The 18,913-nt window shown below is 31.7% G+C and overlaps 1 protein-coding gene across 1 annotated transcript; it reads left to right on the forward strand.

The window, feature by feature from the left end:
• The first annotated feature begins 3,548 nt into the window (after positions 1 to 3,548).
• LOC129880206 (probable serine/threonine-protein kinase PBL3) lies at positions 3,549 to 7,182 on the forward strand. The gene is made up of 6 exons (XM_055954143.1): positions 3,549 to 3,917; positions 4,854 to 5,200; positions 5,281 to 5,416; positions 5,617 to 5,753; positions 5,860 to 5,983; positions 6,477 to 7,182. Exons 1-6 carry the CDS (start codon positions 3,836 to 3,838, stop codon positions 6,929 to 6,931), a joined length of 1,281 nt encoding a protein of 426 aa, XP_055810118.1. The 5' UTR covers positions 3,549 to 3,835; the 3' UTR covers positions 6,932 to 7,182.
• Positions 7,183 to 18,913: the final 11,731 nt, after the last annotated feature.

The following is an 18,913-nucleotide window of genomic DNA, read 5'->3' on the forward strand; positions in this document are numbered from 1 at the left end:
TAAAGTGGATGGTTTTTAATTATTCTTTATCTTGAATTATTGAATTAGACTTGTCTTGGCCAGGTTCAGACACTACATTTTAAGTCAACTGAACTTTTTAAAAGCATTATTGTATAAGATAAAGTATTATAATCAAAATTATGATTTAAATCCATTTGGTGTGTACATGCTGACTTGCACAAAAGGGCATATATTATTATTATATTTGCCTGACTTATTGTTGATAATTTTTTTATGTTTTTTTAAATAGAGACAAAATGAATATTTATCCTTTTTTTTGTTCCAACATTTCCCTAATATGAATACAATTTTTTCCCATAAAGGAATTCCTAGCTAAATGAAATTCATGTTTAAGGAGGATAATTGTGAAATTAACATAATTATTTTTGGAAGGAAAATTTATTTTTATAGTATAAATTTTCCAACAAGGAAAAATGAGATCCATACGTGAATCAATGGACTTTTGGGAGTAGGAAATAATACTTTTTTTTCTTCCAATTTTATGGTGTTTATCATATCTTAAATCAAATATCTTGATAAGCTTTAATTTAAAAACAATAATAATTTTTTGAAAAATATTCGTTTCATCTTAATTTATGCAATGATATCTGTCTCCATATAAAGCTTAAGAATGAAAGATTTTTTTTAATTGAAATTTGTGGTTTGTTTGGGACCCATACCTATAGTATAAGTTTAATTTAATACTCAATCTCATGTGCTCTCTTTAATGCTCTCATTTTCAGGGTACTAAACACATTTTTTTCTTGAAGTTGCTCCCACTTTTTTTTTCTTCAAGTTATAACACACCCCTCTACCCATGTTTGGACAATGAGTTTGACAATCTAGTAGTATACTTTTTTTTGGGGAGTTTTAATGAAATTGATAATCATTATCTTTTGAATGTGTATTGAGTTAATCTATTTTTATATAATAATTCGCAAGTTATATCAGAGAAATTTACAGCAATAAATATAAATTTGATGTAAAAAATATGATTGAAAAGATATTGACAGAAAGAATCGATTTCTAACCTTCTTTATAAAATACTATTTATTTTACCAATTCAGTCATCCTTATGGGTTAGTATATATTTATAGGTGGTTTATGTTGTTTTTTTCCTTCTTCTTTAAGTTGTTTGTTACTAAAGAGCTGTTTGAAGACTCTATTTAACTACATGTGAGCCTTGTGTGACACACTGAATATATAAGAATGTGTTTAATGTGTCAGACAACAAATTATAGGTTATTAACTATAGAAAATAATGTTTCAAATTAGTCATACAAACTTATGAAGCTAGCTTTTGATCAAGATTATAAAAATTTATTTTTAAATATCTATTTAATCATGTATTTTAAATTAAAATTTAAAAATTTATCTTTAAAAATATTTCAAATTCCAAAAACTAGTCTGAATTTTTGAGGTTTACACTCGTAAAACTTTTTTTTAAAAAATCAAGTAAAATGCATATCTAAACAAAACTTTGCTAAGTATGATGGTGCACTCACTTATTTCTAGCATAAAACTACCGAGGTGTTGGTCTTATTTTCCTATGGCCCCTTCACATTAGACTTTACAATTATTGGGATAATATAAATGAACAATAACTTGGTAGGTATTCTTTATTTCTTGCAAATTAATTATTAACCACGACATATTCACTTTGATATAGATAAAGTCGTTTTTGATAAACCATAAGCTATAATAATGTGTTTTCAAAAATAAATTTAAGAATAAAGAAGCAATGATTGAAATCTTAAAAAAAAAATAATCTAAAGCAGAAATAGTAGTAATATACTCAAATTTGACCACTTCTAATGAAGGAAAACCTTTACACTTGAGCAATATTTTCTTTAACTTAATATATAGAATAAGTCTATTGAAACTTGTATTGTTTTTAGTTAAGTAGTTCAGATTAAAGGTCAATTTTAGTTCCTTTTTTCGTAATAAAAAGTCAAGTCCAATTATAGTTTTTATGTTCAAATTTAATTTAATTTTCGCCAGAGTAGATTTTTTTAAGGTAATAAATGGGAACATTGGTAAATAAGAAAAATAATTAAACTAAAAACTTAAGTTTTTTTATTTAATTAGAAATTATTGAATGATTGACATGGAGAGTATTCGATTGCAACACACTCAACAATCACGTTGGAGTCACGTAAGATTAAGGGGTTCATTCAAATCTTTTTCAATAGAAAATTATACTATTATTTAGATATAGTTGATTTTTTTTATGTATATATAGTAAATGTTGAACCTTCTTTGACTTCTTTATATGTTAAATTATTCATATTTTAAACTCAATTAGTGAAAATTTTGATTTCGACACTATCAACAACATAATAATCCGTATATTCGAATCTTAGACGATTTATTTAGCACCTATAAATTCAGATTATGTAGGTTATTACTTCCGTTTGATTTTACTTAACTTTTATATTAAAAAAATTACTTTTACTTGTTCATTTTAGCAAATTAAGATACTTTTTAAATATTATTTTTATCATCAAATAATTATATAAAATATTCATGCTCCTTCCATCTTAATTTATATGTCGTAATTTTTAAAAATAGTTATCTCAAATTATTTTTCATTTTAGAAGTATAAGATAAAATTATTATTTTTCCATTTTGTCCTTAAAAGTAGCTGTTCTTGAAAATTACAAACATCTCAATAGAATAAATATTTAATGAATATAGATTAAATTTTCAGACATAAAATGAGGATAGGATAATTAAAAATCCTTTTAATCAATATTTTCTTAACAAATATGTAAGAGAAACCACAATAAATAATTTAAAATAAAGAAAATAGACAAATTTCAATTTCAAAAAAAATTTAATAAATTTAATTTAATAAATAGATTTTTAATAAGCAACTAAAATGAAACAAATATAGTTATTAATTAGTTGAAGGCGTGAGTCACGAGGAATAAATTTGAGTAATTAGTTGAAGCATTCATCAAGAGTCATTTGTCCATGCATAATCATTTAAAGTGGATAATTTTACCATTCCTAATAAAACTTTTGATCAAATTTCAATCTTGTTTAAAAATAGCACGAAATAGATCATTTGGTGTTTTTTAAAATTTGTAATATAACTTTAATTTAAATTTAAATTTTTTATAATTAAATACGATTTTTAAACAAAGTGAAAAATTGTGATTTCAAAAATAGATTATTAGGATTATTTTTTCAATTTTGTTAATATAACTTCAATTTAAATTTAATTTTTTATAATTAAATGTTGATTTTCAAATAAAGCGAAAAAATATTTTGAAACTTCATGGAGTAAGTATGATATTATGTGGACTTGAATGGTAAAGTATGTGGTGTAGTAGATGAGATTGATCTTTCTTTAATCAGAACTTTCTGATTCAAGTCCTGAAAAAATTATTGTCTCCTAAATAGGTACTATGCAGCGGGAATTTAAAATAGTCGACTTTAATGTGGGTAGAGGTGGGTAAGGGCAAATTAGGAAATAAGAAAAAAGATGACGGGATAGTTACGCCCACGTTATCTCAATGGACGCACATTTTGTAGAGTAGAAAAGGACAAGTGAGAAACAGAAAAAAGGAAACTGCTCCTTCATTTCTATAGCTTCTTCCCTTCTAATTCCCCCCTTTCCCTTTATATTTATCTCCTAAAAAGCCTTCAAGAAGTATTCTTTAGTAGTTGTTTCATGTGACCCTTTTCATTTTTTCCCACCAAACTTTTTGCAACTCCGAAAGACACGAATATCCTGTATTTGGGTTGTTCAAGATTTGAGCTTTTTTGCAGAAAGATTGCTGCCAAGACGTGATTTTGGCTTGTAAAAGATTGATCTTTTGTGGGGTTTATGTTTTCTTGTTTCTTGATGGGAAATTGTATTGGTTCCTCAGCTAGAGTTGAAGCTACTTTGAGCTCTAATACCCCTTCTGGTACTTGATCCTTTCTGTTTTTCTTGCTCTTCTGTTGGATGTTTCAGAGTTTATTGAGCTGATTCGTATGGGATGGGGTGGGGGGTGGTATGGTAAAAGATAAAGATTGTTTTTTGTTTATCTTTTTCTGCTTTGTGATGCGTGATTTAGTTGTTTGGTTTCTTTTTGTTAGAGAATCTTGATTGCTTCATATGACTGTTCCAGGAGAGGCATTAAAATTGTTACATATATACTAGTTTTTAGCTTGCAGAGAGAACTTTGATGTGTGGTTTGCTTCATTTTGCTCCTGTTTATTGATGAATTTTGTTTAATCTTTATGTTGCTGCATTAAAGCATGGATCTTTCTTTTTTTTTTTCCAAATTATTTAACTTTTACAAGATATTTTGGTAGGGAGGTTTGTGAGTTTTGGATGTTGATTGTTAACTTTTGCTTGAGTTTTGTGATCTCTTTGTTTGATTTTTATGCCTAGTTGCTTTCTCAGCTTCATATGTTTTTTGAACTCAAAAAATGATTAGATTGTTTACAGGTCATTCTTTTCTGCTTGAACGCACCGAATAATTATGTTTCGCTGGAGTAGTTGCACCTTAGTCCTTGAGTCGAGGGTCTGTTGATCTACCTCCACACCTGGTAGTGATAAGGTCTACACTCTACCCTCCTCGGATCCCATTTGTGGAATTGCAGTCAATATGTTGTTGTTGTAGTTGCATGTTTATTTCCAATCACCAAGATTTTTCTTTTTCATGTCCGTGTCCAATTTCCTTGTGTTTAGGATGTAAAAAACATCATAGTAAGTTAACTGAAATTGATGAGATTGCAAAGTCTTGGCCTGTCCACTAAAATTAACCAGAGAGTATTGAAAATAAGAGTTTTATTGTTAGAATACATATTGATATAATTGACTGAGCAATGACATTTCCTACTCTTTTATCTGCCAGCTTATGAAGCCTCAAGATTTCCTAGCAAAAAAAGCAATTCTTCTGTTCCATCAAGCCTAAGTATTCCATCCTATGGTAGGAAAAGTAGTTCCGAAAGCCTTCCTACTCCAAGATCTGAAGGCGAAATATTGTTTTCCCCTAATGTCAAATCTTTCTCATTCAATGAATTGAAAAATGCAACAAGGAATTTTAGACCTGACAGTCTTCTTGGGGAAGGAGGATTTGGTTGTGTTTTTAAAGGATGGATCGATGCGCAAACACTTACTGCATCGAAGCCTGGTTCTGGAATAGTGATTGCTGTCAAGAAATTGAAACCAGAGGGTTTTCAAGGTCACAAGGAGTGGTTGGTATGTTACTTATGCAATAGTCGCACTTAAATTTTATTTTATTATCGTTGGCATTGTAACTAATGTTAAATACTCTGCAGACTGAAGTTAATTACCTCGGGCAACTTCGCCATCCAAATCTGGTTAAACTCATTGGCTATTGCGTTGAAGGTGACAACCACCTTTTAGTGTATGAGTTTATGCCTAAAGGAAGCTTGGAGAACCATTTGTTTAGAAGTATGTCCTCTTTCTCCGCCTCCTAGCTTTAGATTTGTCATACTGCTGTGATTTCTTGTATTTTCTCCCTTCTGTCATTTCCCTTGTGTCCCAAAACTATGGAGGGGGGAAATTTTCGGTTCACATATGAGGGGGATGCTTAGAATTATAAGTGTATTTACAAATTGGTGGTAATTCATGGCTTAATCATTTTTAAACAGGAGGACCTCAGCCTCTAAATTGGGCAACAAGAATTAAGGTGGCTATTGGTGCTGCTAGAGGCCTTGCTTTCCTTCACGATGCTAAAGAACAAGTCATATATCGGGATTTCAAGGCTTCTAACATTCTGTTGGATGCGGTACGTATCAGGCGTCGATCCCCCTTTGTGTAAATATGCCTTTTCTTAGCATAAGTTCTCCTGCTGTTCTTGCAAAGCTCAAGACATCTGTTTTCTTGGACTGCAGGAATTTAATTCAAAGCTGTCAGATTTTGGTTTGGCCAAGGCAGGGCCAACTGGTGATCGTACACACGTATCCACTCAAGTAATGGGTACGCAAGGCTACGCTGCTCCAGAATATGTCGCTACAGGTTAATGCATTACCTCTCTTGTTAGCTAATTGAACTTATAGCATGGCCTTCTGGTTAGACATCCATTTTGTAGGGCTTTTGATTGAAACATATTAAACAATGATTTTTCTGTAACTTTTCTTTTCATAATTTAATATGTTAATTGCTAGAAAAGAAGAAATATATTCAGGGAATGTGTTTGTATATATGTTCTTCAGAAGGGAAAAAATGCTGTCCCTAACTTTGCTATGGCCGTATACATCTTTCTATGACGACCCTTAAAAGTATCCCTAGTTACCGATCTTATTTATCCGGACTTTCTATAAAGTTGCTGCATTTTCATGGAGAAGAAAGAGCTTGATATCCTATTATGAGTAAACATAACTCTGTTTTCCTTATGAAACACACATTCTATCGTCAGTATGATGAGTATTCTCCTGTCATCATTGAACAAATTCTGCTTGTAATACTGCTGGACTATTATCTTGTAACTAAATATCGCGCTATCTTCCAGGTCGTTTGACAGCAAGAAGTGATGTATACAGCTTTGGTGTTGTGTTGCTCGAACTGCTATCAGGACGACGTGCAGTTGACAACACAAAGGTCGGTATAGAGCAGAATCTTGTAGACTGGGCAAAGCCATATTTAGGGGACAAAAGGAAGTTGTTTCGAATAATGGACACCAAACTAGAAGGCCAGTATCCTCAGAAAGGGGCATATACAGCTGCTAACCTTGCTTGGCAGTGTCTAAGCAATGAGCCCAAGCTCCGCCCTAAAATGTCCGAGGTTTTAACCGCTCTTGAAGAACTTCAATCACCAAAAGGTGTTAGCAAACTCTCACATCCCGAGCATAGAGCTATTTCCAGTCCCATGGCTGTATCGCCTATGAGGCATCATCGTTCACCCTTGCATATGACACCGTCTGCTTCTCCATTACAAGCCTATCAAAAGTCTCCTCGCGGGAGGTGACTAAGAGAGTATACACATTTTGGTTTTGTAATTGTACATTTTTAATATATCTACCAAATTTTGTTGTCTATATGTTTTAATGTATTGGCATTCCAAGATTAGCTTAGTAACCTATTCGTACACTGAGTTAGCTCTCAATGTATTGAGATGATAATCTAATTAGTTTACCCTTATAAGCTAATGTCTACTTGATCAAGTAAACAAACTCCACCTTAGTGTTGAGTTGATAATCTACTTTGGTAATTCATTTATGTGTTTAGCATCCCTTTTTTATGTTTTCTTTAAACAGGATGCCACTTTTTGATAATTACTAAATCTTTCATTCCAATATTTCACATAGCATATGTATTTAAAACCACACAGATGCAATGATATTTAGGTACGTCTTACATATTTTTAGTTATTGAAAAGTATTTATTACTTTCTTGTATCCAAACAAAAGAGTAATAATATGAATAAATATGAATTTACAACATAATCTATGAATGTGAAAAGGCATAATAATGAGCAAGGTTTGAACTCTCAACTTGTTTCAAGTGTTCTATTCAACTCATGTTTCAACCAGTTAAGTTCTGATACCACTTGTTATGACGAAAAGACGTAAATTCAAGAATAGAGAAAATAAAGAACACTTTGTTAAGTTTTGATACAACTTGTTATGATAGAAAGATGTAAACCAAGAATAAAGAAAATAAAGAACACTAAATTTAACGTGAAAAAACCATTCAAATCGAAGGTAACAACCACGAGATCACCGAAATCCAAATTGCTCATTGGCATTGTCTTTGAAAGACATTAGGTACATAACAGAGGTTTTTGAGAGAGCTTTCAACAAAATAGAAGATAGAAGAAAATGGGTTTTTTTGCTCAGTCTAAGAGTTCTTTTTGCTGCAGTCTTTTTCTCCGATTAGCAAATTTTAGATCGCGTTACTCGATTCTTTAACCGTTTGATAGGACTAATATTTTTACTGAGCATTCCTAACATTTTAATGTTTGATTTGAGCGGTGGAGATCTGATTTGGAGGTCAGAAGGATCCAATTTCAAGTCCCGAAGAATAGCTGAATTTGGATGGTTTCTTTCTATTTACTTTTGTTGGTGTAACTATTATTTTTTCATGTTTGACAATTGTTGTGTAACTATTTAAGAGAATACTTGTAACCCTCTTATTGTTATAGTGAAACAATTTGAATCTCGGTGATCCCGTGATTGTTACCTTCAATTTGAAGAATTTTCCACGTTAAATTTGATGTTCTTTATTTTCTCTATTCTTGATTTACATCTTTCCGTCACAACACAACCTCCTTTCATATACTTCTTTCTGTCCCCATTTATGTAAATTGAATTTGATAGGGAAAGGGTATATTACCATTAAAAACAAAACTAATGAGAGAAAACAAAAATAGGATAAAAATTGAATTCCTTTTCCCTTTGTGAGGCGGCTTATCACTATATTTACGTGGCTTAATTTTTCCTCCCATTTTAAGATTAAATATCTTAAGTTTGTTCAGCAGAATACCAAGTCACAATTCAACTAGGACTAGGAGTAGAATATTTTACCCATTTTAAATAGGTTTAATTAGATTAAAAAAAATTAAATCCTTCTCACACTAGGTTGGCAATTGGAATGTCTATAAATTATCTTGATCCACCTATCAATCTTTCATTCTTTTGTAAGATGAAAATGAATTTAGTTATTAGCAATATGGAGATTTTCAATTACTAAGAGTCCAAATTGCATTATAACTTCAATTGTCCCAAAAAGAAAATAAGAATTTTTCATCGTCGTTCTAAGTTTGAATTAGTAGAAATTCAATTAATTTGCAGAACCAAACATCTTTGGCATGACATTTCTGGTAAACATCACAAACATGAACGTCCACAAATCTCAACATGTTTCACTATGAAATCTCAAGATTTCAAGAATCCAGAAAAGACTCATCAAGTCATACATAAGAAATTGCAAATTTCTAGTCTTCGAATGCAAAGTTATCGTTGATGAGTTGATCGAATTGGCACATAAATATAGCAAATGTTCATACTCATCAATGATCGTTAAGTGTTGAAACTTGGTGTTAAGTTTGATATGTCTCACATCTACAAGCAAATAAATAAGACATTTTTGGGGGATCCTCAATTATAAAGATGTCGTGCAAACATATGTTTCACTTCAATTGCATGAAAAATTTGTTAGGGAGGAACATTGGCTGCCCTACAGGTTTTTTCTTGAGTTTCAATGTGTGTTTAATTGGTTGTCGTCTATAACTTTTCGTTAATTTAATATAATTATTTTTTTAACCTAGCATCTGTTATCTGCTTTAAGGCTCCGTCTCACATCATATAAGAAGTAAAGAAGAGATAGAGTACTGAGTGATTTAATGATACAAATTCAAATACGTGAAATCAATATAATAGACCGATAATAAAATGCAGAAGAGATAGAGTACAAACATACCCCATAAGATATAGTAAATCATTCCAAGAACAAAGCTTCTTTTGGAGTGTATATGATTCTTAGCTCAACTTGGAAGACAAGTTCTCATGATTGGAATGTTTTTCATGGTAACATTGTAAAAGGAAGAATTTAATTTAATTCCAAATTTGTTGAAATTTTGATGCAAGCTTAAGGATCATTAAGACAAAATTTAATGAAAATTGTTGTTTTTTTATAAAATTATTTTGGCTAATGATATAGATGAGGCCGATGAAAAGTACATTAATTATTTGTACAAGAAATATGGTGAGTTTAGCGATGGAGAAGATTGGTCACTGAATAAGAATATTATAGGGATTATTTTACATCTAGATTTGAACAGAAGGAATGATGAAAGTGATGATGAAGATTCTAGCAAGATGATTATATGCCTCCTGACAAAGGAAATGATGTTAGTAATGAGGAAGATGATAACGGTTGTGGTGATCCTGATTTTGTGTCTCCTAATAAAATTAATGATGGAAAGAATGGGGATGACGACGACGATGATTATAATCATGACAATGATGGAGCTATATGAGATGATTATCCGTTTCATCATCATAATCATCGTCATCTCTTGAATCTCCATCATCGTTATCATCATCATTATCATTATCGACTTCATCCTCATCATCAACATTATTATCTTTGTTAAGAGACGCATAATCAGAGTTACCATCATCGTCATTAACTTCATCATCATTTTCTTTGTTAGGAGGTATATAATCACCCCATTGGAATCTCAATCACCGTCTCCATCATTCCTTCTGTTCAGAGGCATTAAATCATTCCCATAATATTCATCATACAAATCTTTTTCTATCACTAAAATTATTATGTTTATTGTACAAATAAATCATTGTATTTGTCATCCATCGCATTTGCATCAATAACCAAAATGATTTTATAAAAAAATAACAATTTTCACTGAATTTAGTGTTATCTTCATTAAATTAACTATTACGAACTAAGGTCATTTACTTTCATTTCTACTTGGAAAAAAGAAAAATTATAACTTAAAGACTAGATCAAGTATATACATCCGATAATAAAAGTGTCATTAATACTAAAATGGGCTAATAAGAAAATAATGTTAAATAAAAAATTAGACCGAGTATATATATATATCCCAATTTTGAATAAAAAAATGAAATTTAAAATATTAGCACCTTGAATATGGTTTCTCTATCCTCATTTTTGTTTGCAAAATCATCCTCTTCTCATGGGGTTTTCAATGTAAATCTTAGGCTCTGATAAACATAGACTTGCATTTCTGGTTATAGATATATGATATTTCTAAAAGAATAATAATTCTTAATGATGAACAAGTTTAATTTTAGCAATAAATCTGCCTAATATATATATAATTTTTTTGTCTGTATTCTTATTATTCCGATGTGGTTCTGATGTGGCCTAACATTACCTACCATAACTTTTCTTGCCTTATTATTACATTTATTAGTCTAATTTTAAATTTTTTACCTTATTTTTAACTAACTAATCTTAGTTAGTTACCAAAGTGATAAATATGAATCTGGTCAAATCATAAAAATCATTATTTGTTGAATAGTTCTGGTGTGTTAGGATATGCTTTTCGCTCACTAATTCAACCCTTTTAACTTTTCAAAAAAAATCATTTACACACTTAAACTAACAATCACTCGCCATAACTTTTCTTGCCTTCTTATTAGTCTCATTTTAATTATTTTACCTTATTTTAACTAATTAATCTTAGTTAGTTACGAAAGTAATAAATATGAATCTGGTCAAATCATAAAAATCATTAGACACTTTCGACTCATACTTTTGAAAATTCTTTTGAGCATGTTCTCAAGTTACCAATATGCTGATAAAAGAAAAGAATATCAATTAATGGTGTGTTTGGTACGCCAATTTTTTCATGTTTGATTAATTAAAATTTGTAAAAATACTTTTATCGATATTTACCTGAATCGTTGCATTCATTATTTTCCTCTACTACTTCAGCACTTCTACTTGTTTGAGTAAATTTCAAAGTGAACCCTGGAGTTCCCCCAAACACTTTAATAAGACATCAAACAACAAAGTAATTGCCTTTATGAAATGGTCAAGGAAACTCGCGGGAACACCTTGATCAATGTAAATATGAATAATTGCATTCATCATTTCCCTCAAGTACTCCTACATTTCTGCTTGTTTGTGTAATTTTCAAAGTGAACCCGGAGTTCCCCCAAAACCTTCAGCAGGACATCAAACAACGAAGTAATTAGTGGTCGACGAAACTCTCGGGAACACCTTGATAGATGTATTCATGAATTGGTGCATTCATCATCTCCGACTAGTACTCTAGCACCTCTACTTGTTTGTGTATATTTTAAAGTGAACTCGAAAGTTTTCCCAGACACCTCAGTAAGGCATAAAAATGAAGTAATTAAGCCCTCATGAAGTGGTCAAGGAAACTCTCGGGAATACCTTGATGGATGTTTACGTGAATCATTGCATTCATCATTTTCCGCTAGTACTTCTGTATGTAGTCAGCAAAGTCTAGTCAACAATCCAAAATATGCGAAAAAATACCTAGAACTGAAAGTCATCGTACCAAAATATTCTACAAGCAAATCTTAATGAGGATGCAACCTCGAAAGAAATATAATAGAATATTGTCTGAAAGTCTAAGTCCTGAAAGAAGGACTCAAGATAGGAAGAGCTCATGATAGCTCGTAAAAAATGGCTCACCCTTGAACTCTCGACAGCTAGTGATCTTCTAAGTGAGGTCTCTCCTCCACCGGCTGGATATGACTCAACTAACAGAAAAGTGTAGCATCTGTACACAAAGTTAACAATGTACTGACAGAATTATGCGATTAGCCAGTAAGTGAGTCATGGACGAGTAAACTCAACTCAACATAGTAAGCACATATATATAGAATAAACTTAACCATTTTCATCTCAATCAATACTCAATAAGATCACAATTCATCAATTGTCAATATCATGCAATTTCACCTAAGGGTCCTCTTATGGGACCAACAAACACTTATTTATATCTCAAAATATGACACCCCATCTAAGGTTTGTGTTGGAACGTGACACCTAATCCAATTGTGTGTCGGTAGGTATGTAACACCCTATTTTTTTGCCAAGACTCGAACCATTCTTCATATGTATGTAGACTCGAACTGAATGACTTGTAATTTTATATATGAGTTAGGATAAATTTCTAAGTATTTGAAGGGTATTATATGTGATTTCTAAGCTAAGTTTTCGAATGAGTTCGTATAAGAGTCAACTTTAACCGACCATATCTCTTAGAATATAATGAATTGGGTGGCCCATGAAATATCAAATTAAAAGTATTTGAGTATTCTTTCCAATGCCACCAAGATTGCATTTTTTGGACTTTGGAGTAAAAACTGATGATCGTTTTACTGAAGCATGTTCAGACAGAACAATTCGACATGCTCACCAGTCAATTTAGCTGCTCGCCAAATAGTTCGGCAAACCACGACCTAGCTTACCGAATAGTGACTGAAATCCTTCAAAAACTATTGTATTAGGCAAGCTAAATCACTATTTGGCGACTCGCTGTATAGGTGGGCGAGGAGACCTCCAGCTCGCCGAAATTGCCTACGGAATTTATTAAAAGGTGATTTTTCTCTATCTTTTAACCTAATAATATTTTATGTGTAGATATACTCTAAAAATCTCAAATTCGCCTTCTCCCAAAGATCAAGAACTTTAAGAAAGGGATTTCTCTAATATTGGGAGATCTAAAGACTCCAAGTTCAAGATCTCATTCACAAATCCATAGATTGGTTTCTCAACTTCAAGCTACAAGGTTCCAAACCCAACACTTTTATCCAATAACTCCTAAGATTCAGGTATGTAAGGCTAACACAACGTTGGGCCAAGTTTGTCCATATGCCCCTTCATCTTTATTGATTCGAGTTGAGTTGAGTTGGAGTTTTCGAGTTTCTTAAATTGAATTCTTGAGTTATCTATTATCTTTTGGGTTCCTTGTACATATTTAAAATACGTATTGATGTTGTTCATCGGTTGCGTATTTTATTTGGATGCATGTTCATGTTTTCATTCACAAGAACCCTAATTGAAGATTATATTTGATTTTGAGCATTGATTGTACAAGAGTTTGAGTTTTCACATAAGTTGATTTTTTCGTTATTTTGAACATGGATATCTTGAGCATAAATGATGGTTTTGAGACTTTAATGAGTTGTGATTGATTTTCAAAAATATATTTCTAAAAGAACTTGATGATTTGAGCATGAGTCAAGCCCGAGTTGAATTGAAAGAGTCTTTAAGAATTTTAATTGTTTTGATCGTGATTTAGCTATGCATTATTTTGAGTCGAAATTGCATATTTTAAAGAGATTTAAAAGATTGAGTATTTAATCTCAATGAGTGGATTTGAAAGAGCATATGATTGAGATGAGATTGAGTTTCGATGGGAGTCTAATGAGACTAGTCAAAAGTTTTGATTGAATTGATTTGTTTAAGTTGCATGAGCATTTTGAGTTTTGGGAGTAGTATCGAGCATCAAATTGAGCGAGAGTAAAACTCAATAACTACGTAGCCAGCGTAGGAGAGGATTGGACCATTAAAGTCGGATGTTTCCCTATTTCATTATCATAAAAAAATAGGACTTGATTGATTGGTGGATCTAGATTGGTACATTTTTCTTTTACCTTGTCAAGTATTGGACGGACCTGGAAACGACATCGGTTCGTTGTACATCACCTACTTATAGGTGGTGGAATTATTGTTGGTTAAGAGAGACTCCTAGATTGTGCATGAAAGTATATGACATGTTTTGAATAAGTTGCATAGTACTGACGTCCATTTAGGCCAGCATCATTTTATGATGTAGGGACAAGTGTTAGAGATCATCAATAGGCAATTCGTTGAAGATCCATTTGTTTCCTGATAGTGATGAGACCTTCTTGCCTTCGGAGGGATCATATTCATTCTTTTCATTACTTATGAGTAGGTTTTTTGAGGTAGCCATGAACTTGTCATTGGTACCATTTAGGTAGTAGAGATAGAAGCTTAATAGACTAGATAGTGATGGATTTATTTTGATGTCTTTAACTCTTGATTTGTTTTCTTTCAAACTATGTTTTGATTTGAATGATGGAGATTGATGATTGAGTTAGCCCACTAAGATTTTTCATTTGCACCATTTAGGTAGTAGAGATAAAAGCTTCATAGACTAGATAGTGATGGATTTATTTTGATGTCTTTAACTCTTGATTAGTTTTGTTTCAAACTATGTTTTTGAGTTAAATGATGGAGATTGATGATTGAGTTAGCCCATTAAGATTTATTTTTTTCTTAAACTAAGTCAGACTAGTAAGTAATTATTTCACATAATGCTTCCCTATCCATAGACACATATGCATACAATAGAGTAATTTAGCAAGTGCATGAATTACATACAAAAAACAAATCATCATCTACCTTGAAATCAAGCTTTAACAACTCTAAAGCGTAGGAGGCTTCCCTTTTCGGGTTCGTTCTGCTTGTTCTCGGTCTAAAATAGTAAATACATACAAAGGATCAACAAAATGGCCTAATAATTAACATAAATTATAACACAATTCCCATCCTAGGCCAAACCCATGATCCTAACCCACATTCTAGGGATACTCCCCATCATTAGTTTCAAGACAAAACCCTCCTTCAAGATCACTCACCATAGATTATGGGTTCTATGAATCAATTTACAAGTTTAGTGAGTAATTTACTTACCTTTGGCACAAATTGGAGTGGAAACCAATAGAAAATTGCCCTAGGTTGCTTCTGGTCTTTTAAGAATGAAGTGGAAATAGAATAAATCGTTCTGGGGTTTTTTCCTAACTTAAGGCTCGTGTTGTCCTACCATAGCGGGACCATCCCGCTCTGGCGGGTTGCACGAAAACAGAGAGCTCAGAAATTGAGCTCCAAACTCCCATTTCACAACACATCCTCAATTCCATGGCATCTTAAATCATACCCTTCAGGCCAAATTCAATTATGGGAGTTTCACTCACTCAAATGCAATTCCGTAAAGCTGTAAAGGCTCCGTATCGTCTTGCTACTAGCTAACTTAATCAGATTGAGGATTCGATCCCCCACTATCACAATGTCATCCTAGACCTCACCTGACTCAGTATCGTCCAAATCTGGCCTAGGCTCAAATTTTTTGAGGTAACTATCCGAAGTTTCCTGGACCAAATTCCTTCCCCATTGGCCTATCCATAACGACGGGGATAGATCGTTATAAAAAGTTAATTATTTAAAATATATCACTTCTATCAATTGTACGTATAAACCGTAAAATCACATGCATGTTCCAATGGATATTGCTATGTATAGCTAAAAATGGAGACCTATGATTAACTAATTTAGGTAATGAGCTATCACACCCTAGAGGGTATCCTGGGCGTGGCCGGCACTCAAAAACTATCTTTGGCCTCCAAGAGAATCACTTGGTCTTATCACTCATTCATTCATTAGTGGAAGACTTAAAGTGAAAATAAGAATACCTTTGTGGGCTCGCCATTAGCAACATCAAATGAAAGAAATAATCTTTAGAATAAGTAGTTTCAAAGGAGAACTACTCCAATTACATCATCAAACTCGGTCTATGAAGCCTCTAACACTATCAGACAGTTCTAATGACATGTCCATGGCTACCTTAAAAGAAACATAAGACTCAACAATAATAAAAGGATAAAGAGTTCCTCCGAATACGAGAAAGACTCACCAAATAGCTAGAAAGTAATGATCTTCAACGATGCGCCTGTTGAGGATCTCTAACACCTGTTTTTGCATCATAAAAGGATGCAGGTCGAATGACGTCAGACATGGAATGTACGAGTATGTAAAATGGCAAAAAAGTAAGGAGGATATCAAGAAACTCCTCTAAAAATAGGCTCAGAACTCAACATCATCTCAACATCAATATGTAATGCAAGTTTAATAATAATAATAATAATAAGCAATACTTAATCAATTGAGAGTTTTTCTGACCGACAACCATCACTTATGAGCTAGTGATGATACAATGAAGCAATGTCGTTGCCACATCCATCCAATACCTTGCCAGGGTAAAGGACATCACCATCTTGGATCCAATCATCAAAGTCTTTTTTTTTGGACTTAAGAGGTATAGCATCCATCCTACGCTGGTTACGTAGTTCTGGGGTTTGAGTCAATTAAACTCTTATCCAACTCGGTGGTCAATACTAATCTCAAAATATGTGCTCAAATTAACATCATAATCTAGACTTATTGGAAAAATATCAAACTCATCTTTTTACCTCTTCATCAATCATTACACATTCAAAACATTATTTACATCTCATCAAAACATCTTGCACAAAACATCATTTACTCAAATTCATTTAAACTCAATTCTTTTGCTCTTTCAAAAATCAATAAAATACATATATAGTATTAATTCAAATCACTCTTTTTGTCAATAAATATTAAAAGCCAACATCTTTACTCAAAACACACATGTAAAAATATTCATGAACATCAAATCAATTAGGGTTCCTGAGAAAGTAGCCATGAACAATAATTTCAATAATATGAGAGATAAAAATAATAATAATCTCAATACATAAATATATCTAACTCAATAGAAGAAGAATTAATTCATTTAGTATTCAAGATTTGGGTAAAACTCAACTATAACCTAATTACAATGAATTTAAATATTGGACGCATGGACAAACTCAATTCAATGCTATAAATAGCCTTACATACCTGGAATTCGAAGCTTTACTCCAAATTGAAGAACTAAATGGCCACTCTTGAACCCCTAGCCTTTTTATCATCACCGGAGCCTTTTGTGTACTACCCGGAGTATAAGAATCATCGAACTAGTATTTCTACACTACTAAAAACTAAAACTATATTTGAGAATGAGTAAAGAAGTGTATAGAGAGAAGAGTTGCTTGAGAAAGCTTGATGAATAAAATGAGGAAATAAGGTGAGTATTTATAAGTGTGGAGGAAGGACCTAACAATAAATAAAAATAATTACAAAGAATAATTTTGAAAATTCAATGGAGGATTGTGATCTCAGGGATGATGTCAAGTGGAGGACTATTGATGTTATGGTGATGTCAAATGCATATAGATCTTTCCATGGTTGGTGATATAAATCTTCTTTAAACTGAATATCCTTTTTCGGAGCTGCGTTTGAACAAGATAAATTTCTAATTAGGATTTGATGTCTTCATATAAATTGTAGATCTATAAGTATATTTCATGTCGTTCAAGAATCAACGAATTTGTTGCACCCTATCGTGAGATATGATTTTTCTTCTATAAACACTCCATTTCATCACAGAATCATGTCTTGCAAGAATTAATTTATTTGACCTACTTATCCTCCGAATCTTAAGATATGGTCTACATAAAAGTTTTAGGTAATGCCGTTGGAGTTATTTAGAAATTTTAATCACCTAATTTGGACTATTATATGAAAAGTTATGCCCAAAATACAGAAGCAATATCATTTTAATCAAGAATTGAAACACTACGTACAACATTTTAGGAGGTGTTACATGAGCACTTTAAAAACTTTTTTTATAATATGAGTAAAAAATATCTAATAAAACACTTTATCATATGTTCATCATATGTTCAGATGCTTAATTGAAATACGTCATAATCGAATATTAAAGTAAAATTTATAAGTTTAAGGAGTTATTGATGTATTCAGCCTAATATTTTCAATCTTATATGATGTTTTATGTGTTATGTTTGTCAATCATCAAACAAATTCAAATTCAACTTAGCTTCATAAATCTTAATCATTCATTTTTATTAAATGTTTGTAAATAATTTTTTTAAAAAGTACACGACCTGAATGACCAAGATTCAACCTAAACACAAATCCACCTAGCTAATAATACAGTAATTAAAATTTAGATATTTGTTTAATGCAAACAAATGAATGAAACCAAAAACTTTCCTTTATTGGACAACCAAATTTATAGATATTGAAGAATATATTTTAACAAGAAATGACAAATACTCGCACATTAATAGAAGTATAGAACCGTAAAACTTTTGTACTCGAGATGATGTGTCACTTTCTTAGGGTAGGATTTTTATATATCTATTTTTTTTTTATTTTTGCATATGTTTCACCTAATTATTTATTAATATGAATTTCTTTTCTCATTACTCAATTGGTTTATATCATTTCGGAAATGACTTTATTTAGTCTCTGAAATATGCCCATTCATTTCTTTTTAGCTTTATACGGCTCTATTTAGTCTCTGGAACATGCTCATTCATTTCTTTTTAGTTTTGTCACTTCCCTTCTTTGTCAGTTTCCTTTTCTCATATTTTCTTCCTTTAATCATTTTTTTCTCCTTTAATTAGTAATCTAACTTTCTTCCTTTCTCTACAGCCTCTCCAAATAGATAATATATGTTTTGTACATATATTAAAAGGTGGCCTATTAATTCACTTTTGGATTAGATCATAGATGGGTTTCTTTAATCATT

This window comes from Solanum dulcamara, chromosome 2 (assembly GCF_947179165.1).
Source record: "Solanum dulcamara chromosome 2, daSolDulc1.2, whole genome shotgun sequence".
Lineage (NCBI taxonomy): Eukaryota > Viridiplantae > Streptophyta > Magnoliopsida > Solanales > Solanaceae > Solanum > Solanum dulcamara.

Bases quoted from the DNA above. Each gene is read 5' to 3' on its own strand.
- LOC129880206 (XM_055954143.1), top strand. From the start codon at position 3,836: ATGTTTTCTTGTTTCTTGATGGGAAATTGTATTGGTTCCTCAGCTAGA. The intron at 5,201-5,280 runs GTATGTTACTTA...AATACTCTGCAG, and splicing joins AAGGTCACAAGGAGTGGTTG to ACTGAAGTTAATTACCTCGG. The intron at 5,984-6,476 runs GTTAATGCATTA...GCTATCTTCCAG, and splicing joins TCCAGAATATGTCGCTACAG to GTCGTTTGACAGCAAGAAGT.